The sequence below is a fragment of the Empidonax traillii genome, unplaced genomic scaffold, assembly GCF_003031625.1.
Source record: "Empidonax traillii isolate 1590-97213 ecotype Southwest subspecies unplaced genomic scaffold, ASM303162v1 scaffold834:size519909, whole genome shotgun sequence".
NCBI lineage: Eukaryota > Metazoa > Chordata > Aves > Passeriformes > Tyrannidae > Empidonax > Empidonax traillii.
In genome coordinates, this window is record NW_020956027.1 from 341,705 (window position 1) to 364,979 (window position 23,275).

General features: G+C 37.7%; 1 protein-coding gene across 1 annotated transcript in view; it reads right to left on the reverse strand.

The window, feature by feature from the left end:
* Window positions 1–18,938: 18,938 nt before the first annotated feature.
* SLIT2 (slit guidance ligand 2) overlaps window positions 18,939–23,275 on the reverse strand; it is a 114,543-nt gene continuing 110,206 nt past the window's right edge. The window contains exons 33-34 of the mRNA XM_027902066.1: window positions 21,887–22,098; window positions 18,939–20,778 (exon numbers count right to left, since the gene is read on the reverse strand). Coding sequence (XP_027757867.1) covers window positions 20,537–20,778; window positions 21,887–22,098 — 454 coding nt within the window. The 3' untranslated portion in view covers window positions 18,939–20,536. The remainder of the gene's footprint in view (window positions 20,779–21,886; window positions 22,099–23,275) is intronic.

The following is a 23,275-nucleotide window of genomic DNA, read 5'->3' on the forward strand; positions in this document are numbered from 1 at the left end:
CCGGGCAGATGGAGCTCGTTAGCCCTGTAAGGCAATCCATCTACGTCCTGAGGACCTCGCTGCCACCGTCCAAGCTCGCTTGGCCCCGGCAGATGAACCTCAAGATTAAAGGGTGGGCTCAGTTCCACGCACACTGTGTCTCACCTAAAAAAAAAAAAAAAAAAAAAAAAATCCAATGCGCAGGCTGGAAGTTGTAAAGACCTTCCCCAGATCTTTGTTTGCGAAGACTGGCCATTATATTTATATTTATACCTTTATTAAGCTAATTCATTTGGTATGGTTTGGGCTTGGCATGTGGCCACAGCCAGTTGAAAAATGGTGGGGAGAATATTTCTTGACAAGCGTAGGCTTTCGTATGTGGAAGGTAGGGAGCTGGTACTTTTTTTGTCATCATTTAATTAATTTGTGTTGTCAACATTTCCCTTTCTATTTGTAGCAGCATTTTTGTCAGACAGTGAGTGTTTTATACTGATTTGTTTGCTGTTTATTTTTCTTGTATTTTCGTAAAGTGGAGCAATGAGGAGCTAGCATCTTCGTATCTATATGGGCATAAATTTCTCTGAATCACTCAGGTACTCATTTTTCTAAATACAAGAAAGAATCAATAGACTTAAAAATTCGTTCATCTGACATCTTATTATATTCTTGAATATTTATTTAATAATATGCTGATTTATTTTCATTTGAGATTATTTTAGAAGTTTATAAGCCAAGTGCAATTTTAACCACAGCTGGGGGTTGTCAACTCTTGCAACCTAAAAAGAATAGTAAAAGAACAAAACAAGTTTCTTCAACATATATGATAATTTCTTTTATTTCTCCAAAAACTCTGAAAAGTTAGAAATTCCCACTGGTCTCTCAAAAAGAGCACATTGAAAACTGAAGTCTGGGAGTGTTTTCCTTAGATAGTCTTCAAACATCATTCCCCAGAGCTTTTACCCTGACTTAACCACTCTCCATGCTTTATAAATACTACTCTATAAAAAAGGAGTTATTTTACAGGGTTTGGCAATGTGTGAGCTACAGAACAGACTGTAGACACTTAATTGTAGTTTTCAGCTTCCTCTGCAAAGATTTAAATGCTCCAGGCACTTTCATTGACAAGGGCTTCATCAGACGATTAGTTCAGTGCCTGTCAGAAGTTGATGGACTTGTGAATATGGCCTTTTATCTTCAGTGAAAATTGGTGTGAAACAGCATCCCTTCAATTGAACAATTCTGGATAACAGCCCATGGATTGTACAGGACTGCTTATTCTTTTTCTGAAATACACCAGAAATTACTTGATTGCCTATTATTAAGTGCTAAATTGCTGTAAGGACTTTGGATTAGCAAATCAAAGTCATGTGTAAGACTTGGAGGCAAGGTCCCAAAAAACTGACTGACCCACAGGAACTTTCAGGCTTTGATGTTGCAGAGTAACAAAAATTCATACAGGTCTGACTCCCAAATTTACTAATTAATGAGACTCCTAATGGGGATCATGGAGTACCTGGGACACGGAGTACTGATACTGTGCACGCGTGGTGCTTTGGGTATGATTCTTGAATGAAGATACAAGGATGAGAAAAATTAAATAGTTATGTGGGTAACTGCAGTTAAATTCCACACCAGACTTTTTGACTGCTCTAAAGCATACACTGCTGCTCTGAAACAATTAGGCAATTGTTGACAGAGGGGCTCGGTTAACACATGCATACTATCTATGAGATCTCCAATAAGTTTGCTTTATTATAAGAGTTGTGACCTTTTATAGTCTCTCCATCAATAATGGCAGTTTGTATTTGCTCTTTATTTTGATGATGCCAGTTGTTCAGGAAGGACAATTCACTCTATTGCGTCACTCAGTGTTGCAATCACAACTACTTCTGTAAAAGTAGTTTACCTACTTATGGAGAGAGATCCACTGCCACAAGTATAGTCATAAGAGTTAGGAACCTCTACTTCTTTGAGTCACTGGACCTAAATCTGAGTTTTGTGATACTTGATTTCCTGTCTCTCTGTTGTTCACTGGAATCTTCATTCCTAATTTGTCTCATAATTAAACACCTAAGAAGAAGTTTCACAGAAAGTAGCAGCGGTGACCTGGCAGTGGTCACCACTAGCTCTTGGAAAATGTTAAGGAGAAAGCTATGGTTTTAGGGAAAATTAGGTGACAAACACTTATGGAAAAAGATAAAAGGAAATTGGATATATGTCTGTGAATTCTTCTCTGGAACTCGCAATGCTCAAAGTTTTCAAAGCTAACAGAAGGTTTTGGAAGCAGTGAGCTAGAAGGCTCACTGGATTATGGAAAACTCAGGTTCAGAAATCTGCTTTTGCCTGATTTTTAGTACAGACTTGAACCCAGGTTCTCCTGCCTCTCAAACCTGACAAACACACGGTGATATATCCTAGTATTATTCTCAGCTGCTTTAGGGTATACCTATGAGATTCTGAATTTTGCCAGAATACAAACTTTTGTTAACTGTGCTTTTCATTGAACCGCTGCAGGTACATAATGACAATGTACCTGTGAGTGTAGTAATCCTAGGAGATGAAGTGGTATCCAGCATCACAGAAAATAGTGAAAGAACTAGAAACATTCTTTTTATAAATCAGAATCTACCTTTAAAAAATAGACAAGCTATTAAAAGATGACTACTTCATCATGAGTGTGGGTGCATTAAGAAATGTTTACCACTGTTTTATATTGCAGTTAGTTTTATATAATTCGATCAGTGCCACTCTTATGCAAATAAAAAAAAAAAGGGTCGTATTGTGGCCTTTCTCTTCACCGTGCCGCTATTCTCTTCCTGCTGATTTTTGTCAACTTGGAATTTGATTTTAAGAATTAAAAAAAAAAAAAGTTCTCATTGGGTAATGTTCTTTAAATGCAAGACAGACATGCACAAGCTCTAACTGTACTCACTGGATGATTTTTCTATGATTTGAAAATAAAAACTCCCTGATAAATTTCTAAGGCAGGATAAATATAATTTCAATTCTGCTGAGGGGAATAATTAAGTGAAGTTGAAAACTTGCAGCTGATTGTTAGGGCGCTGCTGTGAGAGCTGACTGACATGTTTTCCCCAACAGGATTGCATAGAGAAAAAACCCCAGCTGAGAGGCGCACTCTGCAGTTTTGTGTTTTACCACTCGGTGGCGATGATTCCCTGTCTTTCCTTCCCACTTCTGCGCTTCCTACCAGGTAGCTGCTGCTCTGCATTCTGTAGCCTCGGTTCCGGGGAAGAAAAAAGGGAAAAATCATGTTATTTGTTACTTCAAATATCAAAGGGGGCAAAAAAAGAAGTGTTTTTTAAATGAAAATGTACGTATTCTATAATTCAGTTGTCAGAGAAATTGTGTTCTTTGATAGAGAATCTTTCACCAATTTTATCCCACTCTAGGGCACTGAGCAGGAGTGGTACATAAAATATTGATTACGAGCAAGTTTACTAGACCTTATAGCCATTTATAGAATAAAGCAAATTATGATACATAACAAAAAGTCGTCACAAACTCACAAGGCTTTTTTTTTTTCTTCTTCTTCCTTTTGCAAACAGTTGGAATAAATCCATGTAGTTATTACTTGGTCTGTGGAAAACATGCTGGGGCAGAGGTGTACTTGCTCTGGCTAACCAAATGTATCCTGTAGAAGCTGTAGCTAGGTACATTGTTGTCTTTCATAATATTAACAGACCCTTCTGCTTTTGCCCGAGCACACGAGGTTCCCTCTGCTGGATCAGACACAGAGAATTGCTTCAGCCTATGCTCTGAGGCACACACAATGTGTCTCCCACACAGCAAGCACAGCTGACACTTGAGATAACAAGTCCAGGCACGGTAGGAGAAATATCTTTGTTTAAGACATAGAGAAGGTTTGAAAGACAGGCTTAAGGTTCACAGGACTCAATTCAAGCTGATGTCTAAAAACTAGTAACAGCCTAGGAATATTGGCTGTATTGTTGGTGTTGGGATTGGGAGCTGTGGTAACAGCCATGACTAAATAATATAAATAGAATCAAAGGTAGTGATGGCAATGGCAACAGTTTTCATATCTTCTCTTTTCAGAAAGTGGTGCAGCAACAGCCACTCTGTTCCTTCCCTCATAGGAGCAGCATGTGGATGAGTAAGGCTGCCCTGCTGTCTCTTGCTCTATTACTGGATTTTGAAGGAGGATAAATTGAAACACAAATAAACAGACAAAACGGAACTGGGGGGGCGGGGGGGGGGGGGGGGGGGAAGGAAAGGCAGAAAAAGAAAGAAGAAAAAAAAGGAGATCTTTCTAGGAAAAGTGGTGGGAGGTGAAGGGAGGAGAGGGAACAGTGCACTGGAGTTGCAAGTGAAAGCAGTGAGAAAGAATCCGTGAATGAGTGTAGAAGGAGTGGAAGGGGAATCCAAAATGAGGATATTGGAGGGAGCTGCAAGCAGAGCACAGTGAAGTCTTCATGTTCATGGCTTTTTTACTTTATCTGTTCATGGCTGTAGTTCCTGTAATTCAGACATCATTTTGGTCTTTCACAGTTCCACTTTCAAATACGAGAAGAGACTGGGAAAGAGAAACTAGAGAATGGGAAAGATTTGAAGGATAAACTGCATAATTATTTAGAGAGAAAGAGGGGGCTGGAAGGGAGAGAAGCTCTTGCTATGTTCCTCAACATAGTACTCTTGTGTAGTCTTTATTTGAAGTAGTAGAATATGACCATGTGCATTTTTGAGGAAGGCAAAGGGAAGGATGGGAAGGGTAATTATGGTGAATGAGTACCTCACTGCACTGCTCAGCTGCAGAACTGCACTGCTGTTGCTGGATGTGTGGGTTGACTGGAGAATCTCAGGCTGATGTCTCTGTGGATGTACTGTAGCACGTGAAACTAATCTCAAGGGTAGGCTGAAAAGAGTAGTGGTGTTGTCAGAGAGGCTAAGAATGCAAGAGCCTGGAAACTTAGTAGACTGTAGGATAAACCGTAAAAGAGACACAATATGGGAGGCAAAAGGGGAAACTTCCTAAGAGCCTGCCAGGTCAGTTATTTGCCATGAGACAAGGTATAGATAAGTGGCCAATACAACATTTGTTATCAGCTTCAAGTTTGAAAGGTAATTCAGTTTACAAAAGAACTGTGTATTTAAAAAAATACTATGAACTTGCCATCTCACAAAAAAATAATTTTAACATCGTTGCACATTCTGTCTAGCTGAAAGACATCTGTTGAATTTTATGCTAGGGAGGTCAAAGATTATTACATCACAGTGTCCTGTCATTGAGTGCCCCATCTGAGAGACCTGAAGAGCGTGCCTAGGGAAGACTATGTGAACTGGGGCAACTGTATATAACATTTCCCATGAGTATTCTCCCAGCTTTCAGCCCTTTGCCATTCAGTAACATCCTGAGCCAGGGATGACTGCTGCATATTCAGTAGTTTTCAATGAATTTCTCTCAAGAGGAATTCTCCTGTTGAACCTCAGGAGACTATTAGTATTCACAGTAGCCTGTGACAAGGAGTCTCTCAACTCACCCTCACCTTTATATGTTGATTGTGAATTTGTTATCTGCTAACTTTATTTCTTTTTAAATAGTTCTTCTGCTCAGGCTTTTTCAAGTTGCAGCATGAGTAGCACAAGTTTACATCATCCCACATGTTTTGGATTTTTTGACTGAATAATGAAAAATACAGTGTCACTTCTCAGAATCTCAATACCATCTCTCTTTTCCTAAAGCCCCTAACTTCTTTAGGTTTTAACTTTTAGAGACATTCTATAAAATTGTAACTTGTTTAAATTGTGACAGTTTTTCTAACCAGTAGTGTAAAGCACTTCTGTCTGCAGTGGGCCAGAGTGTGCTTTATAAATGTCAGATGTCTCACAGTATATATGAAGATTTTACTGCACACAGAAGATCCCAAGGTGTTTTCTCCTTTTATTCTCCTTCATTTGCTGCTCCTTTACTTATTTTCTTCTTTTACTACTCTGAAATGATGCAATTTTTTGACAAACACTCCAGTCAGTTCCCTGTTCCAGCCCCACCTCTCACACACTTTTATCAGCCACTGGTTGTGTAAATTACCATATACAAAACTGAAACAGGCACCAGCTCGATTAATTTTTTATTTATTTTTTTTTAAATTACCAGCCCAATCTGGTAAGTGCAGTACCCCACTGAATATATTGCTAAAGCATATTTTTGAGAGCAATGTAGACTCAGGCCTGCAGTATTATTCAATTCTGTGCATCCATCCATTTTATTTAGCATTTAAACAATGAATGCAGTTCTAAAACGATCCCATGAGCAGTTATAGTGTGGGATTCAATCTTGCAAACTGATACAGTGTTCTAAAAATGACTTCCACAAATAGTGGTGTTAGTTGTGTGGAAAGTGAAGCAATCGATGAGGGATGAATAGTGGTAAATAGACTGGTGTCCTTGCACAGTCACAAAAGGACTGTACCTGTTAGGACAGATATTGTGTGCATTCCCCAAGTAGTGGAGAAAAGCAGGGAGTTGTGGGAGAGGGTTAGGTCACTAGTTGGAGAGTGATTTTTTGTTTGGTTGGTTTTGTTTGTTCTAGCTTGGAAAAGTATTTTAATGCTTTGTGATTTTAGCTGAATACTAATTATCTATCAAGAGCAATAGTGCTGCATGAGTGGTTAGTCAGCATTAACAACATTTCTTTGACTCAAAATAAATAGTAATACTATTTACATAATCTTTCGTCAACAAAGTGTGAATTCGCACTCTATTGGTTCAGTGATATGGCTTTAAATAGTGACAGTGGTAGTCTGTTCTTAAATTGAAGAGGGAATGACCATTTAAACCTACTCTTTAATTTTTGTTGTTTAACTGGTCTTTTCCTTAACACTTAACACCTCAGCCATGAATATTTTATTTCTTAGTACTCTCAGACACTGGACCTTGTCCAAAGGAAAATCAAAAAGATTAATCCGCTGTTTTGACAAGAATGCATCAGCTATTTTATTGCTAAGAGAAATCTCTTTAGCTGAATCTGGTAGTTAGACCCAAACATCCTAGGTATTTTAGTTTTGATATGTGTGCTTTTAAAAATCTACTTCTATTATTATTTCCTTCAGTTTTACAGATACAAAGACAATTTTCTGGAGTGCTGCTCCCTGACCTCTAAGTAGAGCAAACCCTGGGAGCTGGGTTTTGAGCCTCAGCTGTGCCAGGGAGCCTGTGAAATTGGGTATAGAGCAAGTACAAACGTCGCACTGCTTCCGGAGCCAACATGGGTCCAGAGGCACTGTGTGCCTGCACTGCACTGAGCAGGGGCTCTGGTGTTAATAAGGCCTGTGGACTCATGCCAGCAGCTACCCAACACCGCATCCCTGGACCTGAAATGATGAGGGAAAGGATGGCAAGAAAACTGCATGGCGCCACACAGTCAGCAAGATGCTGTAAGAGTTCATTAGCTCCCATCAAGGTCTGACTGGTCTTATTAACTGCAGCTCAGCACCATATTTCTTCAGTTCCTGGTGTGCAGGCTGTAGGTACAAGAAATCCTCTTTCCATTCTGAAAGTTCAATAGTTATTTTAGTAAGAGAAAATTCTTATTTTTTTGCAAGACACTGAAATATTTCAGACTTAAAAATCACACTATGTAGTGATGAAGGTTTCCCAAATTAGTTCCAGCTGAGCTGATATGTCTACACAGCATAACCTAACTGCTCGCAGAAAGCTTTTTACTAATCCCTACAGTGGTCCATCTGCCCCAGCAATGTTCACCCAGACTCGCAGTTTGTGAAGTTTTTAAGACTCCACACAATGCCCTGAGTATTCCCCCAGGCTGATGCGTTAAAAAAACAAAACGGTGTTATGTGAAGATACCATAATTGCTAACTAAACTGTGAGAGGTTCACTATGCTAAAGAGGCCTAGGGTCCAACTGCCACTCTATATGTGGCAACAGGTTCACCGTGAAAAACAGAGCACTCGAAAGCAGAGGTGAGACTCAAAATTTCAACGACAATCTTTTGGTAATAAGACATTGGAAATACATCAGGTCCACCAAAGATAAAAAGAAAAACAAAATAGGAAGTACTAGTCCCAGCAGATCTTTCTGAAGTACTGTTAAATCAGTGAAGCAAAATCATTTGGAGAGTGAAATTGAGATTTAGAAAAGAATTGCGGAAAGTGCTCAGACTGAAAGCGTGAGCCACAAACGTTGCTAGAACAAAACAAAAAGAGAAGAGCTTTACATTATAAAAGAAAAGGTTCAAGACAGTATTAAGCACAGATGTTTGGATATACCTCTCAAGTACAAAGTAATTTACAATCACAAGACTGAACTTGAGCCGGCTGAAAAATGTCGTGTGACAATTTGTACTGAAGGAATTGTTTCTACACAGTAGAATACAATAAAACTGATTCTGCCAGGCCCAATTCAGTGCTGTTATGTGCCCTCAAGGCACCATTTATACTCCAGTAAAGGGAATTTGTGCATTGAAAATTATTATATCCTTAAATCACAACAATTCCCTGCATTTCATACTTGCAAAACTACAAAATGACTAATTCAAGACTCCTTTGCAGAAAGTTTAGCAGTTAGTATTTTTCCCCCTTGTCCCGAAGATGTGCTGCTGGGTTAGGATTTTTTTTTTTTTTTTTTTTTTTTAGGATCTTTGTGAAGGAAAGGGCTTTGAGGCAATGAAAGATCTTTTATCAAAACAAAAGAAGAGTCTTTAATGAGTCACTCTTTAGCTCTATTGAAAACGTAGTGGCCCATTCCAGATCAGTCAACTTCTCCATCAGTTTACAAAGACATTTCCAATAGGGCAGATCCCAGATTCTGCCAAAACTCCATTTGTTTGTTTATTTTTTCTTATTTTGACTTGCCAAGGGTTTGTGTTTGACTTGTTGCCATGAATAAAACTATTCCTCTTTCAACAGTGGGTTCTCTGGGAATGCTGTGGGAAAGCTAATCCCATTACACAGCTCAGAAGTTCCCACTCAGTGGTGACCCAGGACAGGCAGCTTATCAGGCACTTAGCAGAGCTGTCATCTGGTCAGCTCAAGTGGGATATTCTTCTTTGTGAAGTCAAGCAGGCCAGCAGGAGCAGTAGTAGGGGTTTGTTTGTTTGTTTTAAGTAAATAGAGCAACAGGGAACTTTTACATCCTTGACCTGAAAGTCATGTTCGTGTAAATAGAAGACATTAATGGTAGAGCACAGTATGGTGTCATTAACACACTGGTCAGATGTGTTAATTAGTTTATAATCCACAGATGAGAGGAGTCTTCCCAAGCTGCTGTGTCTTATGACATTTTCTGTGACTGTCTATCTCTGTTTCCAATGGCTCAGATTATCAAAGTCCTTTGCTAGGTGCCTCTAACAGAATAGTTTTCCTTCACAGGACGTTCTTTTCAGATTCAACAATGCCTTAATATTTTTATTCTAAGTAAAGGGCATCTTGTGATACCTCTGTTCACATGGCAAGGTCTTCTGATTATATTGAAGGGGATATTAATACCTACTTTTTAGCTAATGTGGAAACAGTGGCAGCACTGCCTGAGGAAGAGGCTTTGCTTTACAGTAAAGAGTGAGAATTTGCTGGTGAGGGACAAGGGTATCTATATAAGCATTAAAAAATACATAGAAAAACATGGAACAATAACTTGGTTTTGATGAGAACAGGATAATAAAGAACTGGAAAGATGTGATTGTTTTCCTTTTAATGTAGCTGTGCCTTTTATTTATTAGGGCATCTCTGTTTTCTAGAAGCCCAAGCACTGGTGACTAGATTATTGGTAGAGCAGAGTGCCAGACTGAGCCTAACTCAGTCTTATTAGGGTTGGTGCCTTATCTGATTGTCCTAATTGTTCAAGTAAAGCAAAATGCTATCTGGTTATGGCTACAAAATACCACACTGAATCAGGACTCAGAAAAATTTGGATTCTGGTCATGGTGCAGCTTGTGGAAATTTTATTGTGAATAGTTCTTGCCTTCATTTGCCTGATATTCTCAGTATTTCTCTTTTACCTCAGTGTAAGTATAATGCTCATATTCAGAGACATAAACCAAATTGTGCTCATGAGTGTCATTTAGAGAATGGTCTTCTTAAATTCTTCAAGAGTCAATGCATTAATATTTTTTCTTTATTGTAAGCAGTTACATTACTTCAGAGCAGCTCTCATTTCCTAATATACTTCTCAAGATGAGCCAATCTTGTAAAGTACAAAGGATCATCAATTCCTATGCCAGCTGAGGGAACTCAGTGATTCCACAGACTGAGGACTCTACAAGGAATTGTTCTTCAGCTATAGTTTGACATTTGTTTGCTTTCATAGATTTTTAACCAATGGCATGTCATCCTGTGATTCTGAGTTTCTGTGGGATTTTTTGGGGGTATTTTTTTGTCTGTTTTTTATTTCTCTTTGGGGCAAATATAGACAACAGTCAATTTTTGTGTTCTCAATATTTAGACCGCATAGAATAAAAGGCTAACAAAATGTAGCTTGTCTTAGAGCACTGGGGTGTGCCACCTATTACTTGTTAAAGGAAATAAGGATGCTGAACTATATAAATATGATCTGTGGTTTAGTTTTGCAATTTTTTTTTAATTGCCTGTTACTTCATTGCCCAAGGTCAGTCTTGTCAGACAAGTGGACCAACAGTTCTCCAGAGTAACATAAAACCATTAAGTTGCCCTTTGATCTTACACCTTCTTCAGAACCTTTTAATCAATTAACCATGAAGCTACTCAGCTTGTCTTATTTCCTGCACATAAAACTACTTTGGTCAAGCTGACATATTACTACATTATAGATCAAAGATCGAAGGAAACTTCACATCCAACCAGAATAATTATGTGGAATTTTTTCTGAATCTATTATATACATTTTCATGCCTCAAATGGAGGTAAACCAGCATTTTGATCTAGAATGAATTAAAGGATTCATGTGTATTTTAAAGAGTGGCTAAATGGGTTTGTGCATGATTGCCCTTACACAAGGTGTGGATAGATTTCATGGCAAAGTTCCTGAGTCTCAACTGTCCATCTGTTCTTTTAGAGTGCCTACTATTGATAATAATTGGAAACATGACCTGTTTTAGCATAAGCACTGATCTCTTGTTTAGGATACCTTTAAATAAGAAAGATATTTTAAATATTGAATATATTGTAATATGATACAGATTGAAATCCTCTTATCTCAGAATTAAAATTTTCATAATGGAAAGAGTTGTGGGATTAAGCTTGTGTAGGGCTGTATTTCTGTCATCTTATTTGTGTGCACAAAAAAGCACAAAATGCTTTTTCAACAAGAATCAGAGATACCTTCAGTATTAGGTTCTTAAAAATCTGCAGTTGCTGATACAAGTATTTTCTAGTTATGTTGGAATACAGGTGTGTCAAAATACATACTCCATTCCTTTTGACCAAATACCGGAATACACAGTTTCAATCAGCTCCTAGTTTGAGCTTCTCCCTTAAGTGGGACACAGTGTTAGCCACACTGACCCAACAGAGCAAAGCATCTGCTAATTCGGATTTTGCTTAAGGCATATTTTGCACAGCTGTTTCTTATGGGATTGGTTTGTTCTCCTACGCCGTCACCGAAAACGAAGATGGCCTGGCCCAGATAAGAGTGTCACCTGGTGCATGTGCAGTGGTAGCAGGTAGAAATACCAAAAGTCAGCACAAGTTCTGAAATAAAATAGAGCCCAGTAAATAAGCATTTTTGAAAGAAATAAAGGCGTAGGATATTCTTCACAGACATCCCCTTATTCTCTGAAGATATACCTTGAATCTAAACTCTCTAGACTTAAAAGTAGATAGGAAATATAAACCCTCAGAGCTTCTGTAAGTCACATTCTTTTCATTGCTAAATTCAAACCATGCTCTTTGCAAATCTGTATTGATTTTTGTGAATGTTAAACTTCCTTTAGCTAAACAGCTCCCTGCTGATGTTTGTCATCTTTTAAGCTGAATTAAAAGAGAATGAACAAGTTTGTGGATAGCATGAGTAAAGTGCTCTTTGATAGATATACTCTTTGACTTCTGAACAAAGAGGAGTACATTCAGCTCTTGGTACTAAGGAGGAAATATTTTCTGCAGTCTTTCCTGTGTACAAATGCCTCACATAAGTCTAAATGGAAATTTCCCAGAAAAAGGAAGAATATTTGTGCAGCTTAGTTTTATATTTACCACTGCAATACCATTTTTGTGCTGGATTTTCGATTCAGTGGGGTGCTTTCCTTCTGGGATTTGAAAAGACACGAAAATTCAAAAGGAGACAGCAGGAGGTTATGCTCAATTTTGAACCTGAAGCAGGCCAAACTTTAAATTCTGTTGTTTGTTTTCTTTCTACCTCAAGCTATAAATCATCCTCGATTCATCAAACTGTTTGCAAAGCTAATGCAAGCTGGACCAAGTTACAGACTGGACTGAGATGCAGGTTTATAGTAATGCCTGAAAACAGGAAAGACTTTAGATCAGAAGGAAAAGCTATCTGTTTTCATTACATGTGGCTTCAGGTTTCATTACAAAAGGTTTTACATGGCTTTGATCCCCTAATTTGGCTAAAAAAAGAAAAAAAATGAAGTGATGTCCATGTGCACACAGCTATTGCAGTGTATGCATGTGACTAAAATAGATGTGCTGTACCCCAGTGAACTACAGGGTGTTCCACACAGACATGCTGCATTTAAATGCATAGAGTGCAAAGTCAAGATAGATTAGGTCAAACTTCTTTGCTGCCAGCTACTTTAAATTCTTAATCATACCTGCTGTTGTTCAGAGCTGCTTTGGGGAACCAAAAAACCTGAACAAGTTCACATCCTGAAAACCAGACCAAATAAAGTATCCACTTTCCACCCTTATATATCTGTGTATATAGACACAGACAGTAAACATTTTACAAGAAGAATCTGTTTTCCATAATGCTTTCTTATGGAGCCACAATTAAGTGAGTCTTTAAGAGTGAGTATTAAAGAAATGACTTCAAGAAATTACTTCACCAGAAGGAGTTCGACTACAACAGTCCTCCCTTCATTTTGTTTTTTTGGTTACATGCCTCCTTGATTGCTGTTGCTGAAGAGGAATTGCCAATTCTCTTCACTGCTCTGGAGTCTGGGGAGCAGCACTGAAAAGCAAGCTCCTTTCCCACAGATCCTTGGCATTGCTTACATAGGGAAGAGGGGTAGAGCTCAGCAAGAGGGACACAAAGGTTTTCCCAAAGTAACACAAGTGACGAGTCCTTCAGCCAATAGGCTGGAGGACAAATTACAATTCTAAACCCAGTGTTGGTGCACCAAAATCTTCTTTCTCTAGCAGATAGAATTTGTAGTGACTCCAGACCAGCTAAGTTGGGTTTGGTTTACAGCTGCTTTGCGTCACTGAAACAGTATGAAGCACCTTGAGCCTACAGTGATTCTGGACCTAGATGTCTTAAATCTTTAATATTTTCTTCTCTCTGGTCTAATACCATTATTTTTCTGCATTTTACAAGCTTGTTCATTACCACGTGAAATTCAAATGGACTGCGATCACTTCTGCTAAAAGAATTTATTTCCGAACAGTTCTTTCATGTCAGCATGAAGTAACAGTAGGATGACTTGAGTGGTTGGTCATTACTTTTGGGACTGTAAGTGTCCTTTCTACAAAAGTTTGAAAATATACAGCTTATTTGTTAGCCACAAGCAATTGCAGCAGTTAATTCCCTTCTGTATTCACTGCCAAACATTTTGATGTAGCCAGAGCAGGTTCCTTTTAGAATTTCTATTTCCCAGGCATGCATATCTTACCTATTTATTGTTTATTCTTTGTTGTTTTCATAAAAAACCCAAACAAAACAGACAAACTGGGGCATATATGCTGTTTGTTTGTAGCTTTTGCATCTGATTGCTGAGCATATTTTCAGTGAGTGCTAGGTCTTTCTATCCTCCCTTTCAATTAACCTGGTTACACTTGCTTTTCAGAATGAAAAAGAAGAGGCATCATTCTCCATGTCACACACAGAAGGGAGATTTATTCCTTAAATGTTTTGACAGCCACAATTCCTGCTCATTGGTACAACCACTTTTCTGTAATAGTTTAATAAGTAATACTTGAGTTTTAAATGCTAGAATGTTAATTAGCTGGTGAGTGTTCTTTCCATCACCAGCAAGTTGTTTTGCCCCGACTAGGTGCCTCAAGTTATCTTAGGGAAGGCACATGCAGGAAGGTGATTGCTCTGACTAACTGGGAAGGGAAGGAAGAATTGTTGTCTGGGAAGGCTGTGGGAACGGCAGGCACAGACAGGTCTGGAGTCGGGTGTGTGAGAAAGGGGGAAAGCAAGTAGTGTCTGGAGTGCCTGGAGCAGTAGGGATGGCATGAATGCCAAAGACTGGTCTTTCTTTTGTGATAACAGATGATGAGCAATGTTTTGATGAATTGGGACTTAACAAAGCCTTTACTTTTCACATTTAGGCTGCTTTTCAAAGTGTCTAATTAGGTTTTGTGGGGTTTTTAATTTTTTTAAAAAAATTTATTTTAATAGTGAACCTTCTTCTGCAGAGATGTATGTGCTGTGTCACATGGTCTCGCTGTGGATATTCAGATATCTGTGTAGATCTATGTGTTCTCTGTGGTCAGTTTTATTTACTGTTGATATTGTCTCATGTTCTTACCTTTCTTAAACAAAAAACAACAATAAAAAATAAACAAAAAAAGGGGGGGGGGAGAAAAAAGAAGAAAAAAAGAAAAAAAAAAGAAAAAAGGAGAGAGAACAGGCAAACCTCAAACTCTTTAAACTGTTACTTAAAAACAGCAAGCAACTTCTAAAGCACAGGTCAGATGGTACTAGTCTTATTGCTGTTACCATAGCAGAAACACAGAAATGTGATTAAATAAATAAAGCTAATCAGAAGCAAAAGAAAAAAAAACCAAGTCTGCAGTAAAAACGGCTCAAGTTAACCTATTCTCAGAGGACTTTGAAAGAAAACATACTTCTAAAGATGTTCTGTGAGAGATTTTAGGCACAGCTGCAGAAAAAAGAAGGTATCCTTTCCCTCTCTTTGGAAGGATTAAATCTGTTCTGGAAATTAAACAAAGTGTACAAAGTTTCACAGAAACATAAGACTGAAGCCTAGAATGTGAAAAACTGTAAGAAAGAAGAAAAATGTCCTGGAAAAAGGCTACTGGATCGTTTTAAGGAATCTTAATGACTGAGGAAGCAACCCAGGCACATTAATTCTATATTTCATTGTCTCTTGTTATATGGAAAGTATCCTAAAAGGAATTTTTACAAATATAAAAGTAGCAGCAGACAAAACCAGATATCAAGTCTCCTAGTCTAAGTCTATAAATCCATAAAATAAGTTTATCTCAATCTATGGATGTGAGACTGTTCCACAGAAAGTAACATTTTCTGAATTATAAAGGCTATGAAAATTTTTTATTTCTGTAGCTGGATGTATAACTTATCTCTTCTTTAAGGCAGGTCTTCTGATCCCTCTACAAATGTTAATGAATACCTAAAAAAGGAATAAAAACCCCTAAGTCTTAATTTCCTGTACCTAGTAGAGGTCAATGATGGAGAGTACTAAGGCTTGATGTTTAGAACTAAAGGAGTTTACCTCTAATCTGGAATGAAATAAAAGGATGGAGTTGTAAAGACCCAAAAGCATTACTAAGATCAACATTCTGAAATAAAGTTGTGGATCTGGGAGGCAGTTTTAAAGTCTGTTCCCATGGCTGAACAAAATTCCTGCAGCATGGGTGTCATGCTGTAGAGCTGGACCATATTTGCTGGGACTGTGGATAGCCAGAAGTCTTGCTGTTCAATGAGATGACTGTTTTTTCTCAGCTTGACAAATGACATGCAGCTCTGACAGAATACTTCTCCTTTGCTGGCCATCACCCCTACGGACACTGGCCAGAACAGCAGCAGCAGGAACATACCCTCCAACTCTGATTTAATCACACGGAGCCCAGGAGACTAGTGAATAGAGCTGTTAACTCTCTGTTTGGTTTGCTTTTCCCATCTGTGTTTTATTAAACTGAGAGCAAGATTTATTCACTTTTTTAAACATCGGGGTCTGTTGGTGTCCAGGATGATGGCTGATGTTAAGATATACATACACAGTTTAACCTGGCTGAGGGCCAAAGAGGCCTATGATTTCCAACCTAGACAATTTATTTGCAGAAGGACACAAAATCCCTCTACTCTCAAATATTTCAGAAAGGATGAGCATGACTTCCCAGTCTCCCAGGAACACAATACATAAAAAACACTGAGAGACTCGGCTCTCCAGGATGAGCCGGGCTCTCCAGGCATGCAGGCAAACACTTCAGTTTTACTGTACTCCTGACAGCCTCTACATAGTCACAAGTACCAATGATTTTCTGATTTCCACTCCAGGAATCTTAAATAGATTGGATACCAGCTCAGTCTATAGATATTTCTTCTAAAAGCCAAGAATCCTGAATGGCTCAGCTGGTGAATTGCACTTTATGGGAACTGAAATGATGTGCCAGGCTCTCCACTGTAAGGTGGGATAGCTGAAGAACAGACACTTGCATTCCTAATAAGCTACTGCAAGAATAACACTTCCTTCTGAAGGAGAAGAAAATGAATCAAAAGATGGAATTTTGAATCGATTGGAAAAGATAAACTTTCTCTTAAACAATAGGGTTAACTCAAGATAGAAAGATCAAGCATGCATTTTTCAGAACTGTAAAGAGATTTCTTTTAAACACACAAGTTTCAAGCGACAACAGATAAAGCTCCCAAAATAGAGCTTTATTGCAAACAGCCCCCAAGACTCTTGACACCTTCCCAGAACTTCTGGGCACTTTCTTCTTAACAGCAAGCTCCTTTCCAAAATGCACCACTCTTCCCCTCATCTCTTCGTCACCACCCATCTCATCAAAACTAGCATGGTGACAATGCACTTACTGTAGTACCTTGCTACTATCCCTGCAAGTACACGGTGGATTATCAGGTCTGCCAGATTTGTTGTCATTTATAAAACCTCTGCATGCTTGTCTTTCCAGCCAAATGCCTTCTTATTATCATATGAGTATCATACTACTTGGCACCATCATCAGATTACAAAGGTTCTTGTAATACTAAGGCTCATGGTATCCCATTATGGCAATAAAAAGTATTTTGAAGACAAAATTACTATAATAGAGCTTAGAAAATAAACTTTATCCCTCAAAGCTTGCTAATAGTTCACCACTGTTTTTCTTAAAAGTGTTTCTATCCCTTGAATATCTATCTACCCCAGAAACTTTAATGCAGACTGCAGAATCTGCTTCCATGTGTGATATTTCCTGTTCTGAATTGACTTTCAACAGTAACAAAAGAACAATGACTTTTGTTACTCTTTTATTCAAGTATGGTCTTTTTTCCACGATCTTTCACAATTTTGTCATCTCTGAGATGACAGTAAGAGCTGTGCATGAGCCAGTACAAATTAAGCAGTATTCATGTGCTTTCTCTTTTTTACAGCTTTTAAGAATACTGGCAGAAAATGATGGAATCTGCAAATTTTATTTTTCACAGTTTCTAATGAAAAAAGGAATTGTATGCAGCGTGAACTTGAAGTGAGGACTTGGTCTTTGTACTGAGTCATATCCTTCAGACCCAATGCAGTTTATGCATTTTATTCAGTACATTAAAAGCAAACTGTATGGAAGTGATTCCTACGGCAGGTAGCAGACATAAGGAGAAACACCTAATCCCTAAACACTGTGCTAAAAGCCCCATGAGTTATGTTTTTGAATGAAAACCAATGTGTCTGGAGTGCTCTGCAGTGAACTGAATTCTCCACTGTGTTAGCTATACCTAAAGCAACAGTTTCGTCAGATCCCATTGCCTATTTTCCTTTTGGGAAACAGTGGTACAAAGCAGCTTGTTATAGCAATACTACAAGAAAATTGATTTAGCTATTAGGAAGGTGTCAGGGTGACACATCCCACTGAGGAAGTTATCTCTTAGCATGCACAGTGGCACACTTCGTCAATGCTTAAGGACTTTCAGTGGTGAGAATGCAGGGCTGCTCAGGTTTCTAAGGTGAGTTGAATCACTGTTTGATATGGGTGCTTTGTATTCCTTCACATGGCTGGGTGCCTAAGTTTGGTTTGGTTTTGGGTGTGGGTTTTTTTTGTTTGTTTGTTTGTTTCTAATCTGTTTGTTTTATTCAAAAAGGTTTTTGTTTTCTTATTAGGGACCACAAAATGTCCTTCTCTTACCGGCATCAGGATCACCAGCAGCTGCTAGTATTCCTTGAATACCACTGCAAAGTTCCTCTTTCTCTGTCAGTATGAGGACAGAAAGCAATCCAACTTCATTGGTACAGGGATACTTGGTACAGGGACTTAGAGCTCTAAGAGATCTTTCCATACCCAAGAATGCTATATAAGGACTGTTAGGCAAAAAATGCCTCTTTTCTCCTCAAAGCTACCCCTATTTACAACAAACTATTTAGCAGTCACAGAAGCTGCAAAGAAGGCTTTTTCATTGGATATTTACACAAATTCTAAAATAGACTAAGTAAAATAAATATAGAATTATTTGTAAAAAATATCTTACAGAAGAGAAATCTGGTTAAGTATTATCCCATCCAATTGCTTAAATCTAAAACACTTAGTCAAAGATTAGCAATAATGAATCTTTCTGAAGAATCAAATCACTTGCTAGAACAACGTCAAATTGCCATTTTTATAACCTTTAAAGTACTAAGATAGACTCAGTTTGCCTTTTCCTGCAGTGTACTTTAAGTCTTTTCTCAATTTTGGTATAAGTTCATCTGATTTCACAATGCACAGACGCTTTCGGATGTCACTGCCTCTAGATGTAATAATCACAGGATAATTCTTTCTTTAGATTTTCAGTACTGAATACACTGGATCTAGGGTTGGGTTTTATTCTGTCTTTTACCAAATATTCTTTGCAACAGATGTTTAATTAAAGGCTACTAAACAATTTAAACTTCTCAGAAGAATACAAATAAAAGCTGTAAATGAAGTAAATATCTGTTTAATTTACAAACATCAGTAGCATTACTGATATCAGTCCAAATATGACAAAGCACACTGCATTACACATGTACATCTAACTTTTTTGTAAAAAAAATAATAAAATAAAATTGAAAAAACATCTGCATTTTTACAGGGTACCCTGGGTTTTACTGAAAGAAGAACACAACCCACTATTGATTACCAATTCTACATTATAATTTAGCAGCAACATGTTAACATGGGGAACATTAGGGCAGTAAAGTAGTTTTATTACTTGGGGAAAGTCACAGTTCTTGATAGCACAGCCTTTTTTTCTTTTTTTTATAAAAAAGGTAAAGAGCGCCATGGGAATATTAATTTATAAAGATCTATCTTCTAATGTCATTTTCTACACGCCATCTTATTTTCTGTAAGTACTGTATATAGGGAAAATTAACTTCTCTACAATTGCCATCTAGTGTAACGACATTTTCTGTCATACATTACAGGTTCTTGGAAGGTGTCCTGAATATCTGCTGTATGTGAATCTGCAGATTGTCACCACTTTCAATTCAGTGACACCGAGTGGTCAGATTCTAAGGAAAAGTAAAAGGGAATGGAAAGGAGAAAACAGATCGAAAACATTTACCCCAAGACGACACGCTACGTTAGTTCTATTGCAAAAAATCCTGATTTTTAAGTCCTTTAAAAAAAAATACAAAAATACTGGGACAAATATAAATTAATATATATTAAAGCATTGAAAAACAGTAAAAGGGATGGCCTAAAAGGGTTAAGTACAATGTACTTTGATACAATAAATATTTCTCAATGAAACCGAATACTGTATAGAGTTGTTTAGAACTCATAGAAACAGAAATCCATATTATTACTAATTTATCCATCAATAATCTATTTTATCATCCCCAAAACATTTATATTACAAAAAATTAATACTGGAAAAGGGAAGATAAACACTTTTTTTATGCTTCTTTTGCTAACATGCTGACATAAAAGTATACATCATCAGGAGATTTCAGGATTATAGTATATTCTTGTATCTCCCATTTCCCATTTATTAACTGGGACACCATCTTCTCAAGATGCTTAATAATTCCAAAGACAAAATTTTCAATTTTATTTCTATATAATCTGATTCTTTTCTCTTATAATGCTTCCTCATCCATAGGTAAGTGATTGGTATGGTCTGTCAAGACAATAAAATATACTGATACGAAAGTGAAAAACCAAGACTTGTGTTGTGGTCAATTTTTCATCTCTGAGTTGTTAAGTTGAAAGTCACATGTGTCTAGTGTCAGTGTATCTTCAGCATGTTATAAAGAAGAATCCATGTTAAAAGCAGTTAAAGTTTCCCATCTCTGTTGCAATGTTACCAGGTCTTTTTTTTTTATCTTCAAAGGTCCTCTTGGGTATGAGAAGTCTCAGTTCAAGCACTTGAATCTTTTTTTTTCAATGAAGAAAAAGTCTTTATTCTCATAATAAAAATAAGTCTGTTCTGTATTTTACAATATATTTCAAATATTTCCACTATGAAGCATTAATTAGTCCGACACGGTCAATAAGTATACAACATTTTCAAAAGACAAGTGTGACAGGGACACTTAGGAGGGACAATTTGTACAGCCACACTTCACCACTTTTTCAACCTCGTCCACAAATGACGACCCGTCAGTGCATTCAAAAGAGTATTTCCGTCTCTTGCTCCGTAGTGGTCCACAGCACTGCCCGGTTGAACATCCTCCTTTACATTCTAGTCTCGATACCTTCTTGGTCGTCTGGCACGCAGCATACCCTTGCTGCTTTTGGTAGTAATCTCGGACTCGTTCCCCTCGACAAGAGATTTCTGTAGAAAACAACATTTAAAATAAGAGATACGCTTTTGAGACACGGGTGAAAGAATGGTTGACATTGCTAAGGAAGATGTTGTGTTACTATTTGTAGTTGGGATTGATATTTAAAGTTTGACTCAGACTGTATGTTGGAAACTAGTGATTCTACCAAACGTAATTTGATTAATGCTGGTTTTTATTCCCTATACCTCCTATTTTCAGTAAAGCTCATATTATGTATATGTAAACCATAAATACGAAGCCATTACAATGACAAGAAAATTGGAAGCCTAAATCTTTTTCTCTTTTATAAAAATACACATCTTCTGTTCCTACATTGCTTGCAGCTGGTTCTGTTTACCATAGGGAAATGTTTCAGAGAGCATGCAATTTAATTTATTAGACCTGGAGTTTAATATTATTCAAACTCTTATTTAATATAAGTTACATTCCACTAACTTCATAAATTACTGACGTATAAAGCCTTCGAAAAATGAGACATCTGTTAAAAGTTCTACAACTATATTCTTCTGTTCTACTCACATCTATGTACAATACAAAATAAATGCCATCTGGGGTAAGGGAAAGAGTGGGAGAGGGAGAGCTTTGATAGACAAAGGAAAAAGAAAAAGGTAGGGGGAAAAGTCATCCTGTTTTCATCCATCTCACCTGCATAATTCGCTGTGATAAATCAGTTGAAGCTGAGAGGTCAAAAGTAGAGTTTGTGATAAAACTAGGAGCAGAATCATTGGATTTGGCTTCTCAGTTGCAGAAGGTAGAGAAACAATAAATACAGAAAGATACAGCAGGTAAAAAGGTAATAGTTAAATATAGTAAAAATGTGTTTCTGAATAAAGGCAAAAAATAGAGAAATGTTTTCACAGCAAAGCATTCGATGAAAAAATCCTCAAAATGTAAACAAATTCATGGGAAAGGTTTGATCTTTCTCTCACCAAGACAAATTCTTATGGTAGAAAAAAAAAGGCAACAAATGTGTGTGTTGTGGAAAAAAAAAATTGGTCATGTTTTTGGCTGTTCATGTGTTTGGCTGTTCATGTTTTAATAAAAAAAAAAATCTATTTTCTAAGACCCCAACAAAACCAAAAAGAATTATTTTTTTACCTTTATCACAGCTGTCCCCCGTGTATCCGCTGCCGCATTCGCAATATGGTTTCCCAAGTCCTGAAAGCCTACATTTGCCATGTTTACACCTGATGGATTGGCAGGGGTTAAACAGCATTTCCTCTTCATCACAGAGGACTCCCCCATGTCCCTGCAGGCATTTACAACTGTATGAAAATGCATTGATCGGCAAGCAGGTACCATGCACACATCTACAGGGGAAACAAGCCCAAGAGAATAAAAATAAATTATTCATCAAAGTTCAGGCTAAGCAACATTAACTACAAATACTTTGGACTGTACTCAGAAAAAATTGCTTTTGCTTCTAACGGACTTTTTCAGTGAGATGCAGTGAAGTGGTTTAATTGGTATGCAAGTTTACATAAAACAAACTGGAGTACAAAACTCTCTCAGTAGAAAATAGCCACTGTAGATGTGTTATGGAAGACTTTTACAGGTCACAGTTACTGAAAACAACATTTGTCTACCTAGATTTTCAGCATGCTTTTGAGAAGAACACCACAAAATCAAGCAACAGAAGAAGGATACTCACCTGAAATTCTGGTTCATGTATCATTTAAAAGAAACCCCAAACTGTCAATCATGAAGCATGGGGCTCCCAGCACAAGGACAGAAACTTTTCTGACCCAAGCAATGTAAGTTTCAAAGCTGGACATATGCGTCCCCTTCAAATACATTACTCTGCATTGCCAGTTGCCAATAGCAGGGTCTTAAAATGTATGAGGCAAGTCTTTACTTCCCTGCAAGACAACAGCATGTATCGAGTTCTCATGCAGAAGCCCACACTAGATAAGGTCTCATATTATCAGGTCTCACCCAGGTGATTACACTAGCTAATCTCTCAGTTGAGCTTCACTAAACATTTGTGGCAGTGTCAAATCTTGTTGTTAGACAAAAAAAAGGATTTTGAGTAAAGCTGCATCCTCCAAGTTCTGACATACAGTAGTATGGGAATACACAGCTGGCCTTATCTCTTTTCGAGAGCGAGGTAGTGGTTCCCAAAAGGAGGATGTTTAATTGCCTGTTCCTATGTGTAAGCTGAACATTAGGGGATTTCATCTTCTGAAAACATCACCAATGACTTGGAATGAAATCACTTCCCTTTGTTCCTTTGGTAGTACAGGGTCAATAACTTTCTTCCTAGAAATAATGCTATTCTCTTTAACTGTTGTATTGACCGACAAGTTTTCTATCTACATACTGTTTCCCAGGAAAACACCAGGTGGAATGCAATCCTGATGTTCAAGACCACAGTCACCTTTCCTAATGTTTCACCTCTCTAAGGTTCTTCTCTCTATATATTGTAAGATCCTTGAGGTCACAACCTCCGTAGTAGGTTGTGACAGCCATCTAAATAAATTAAAAGCT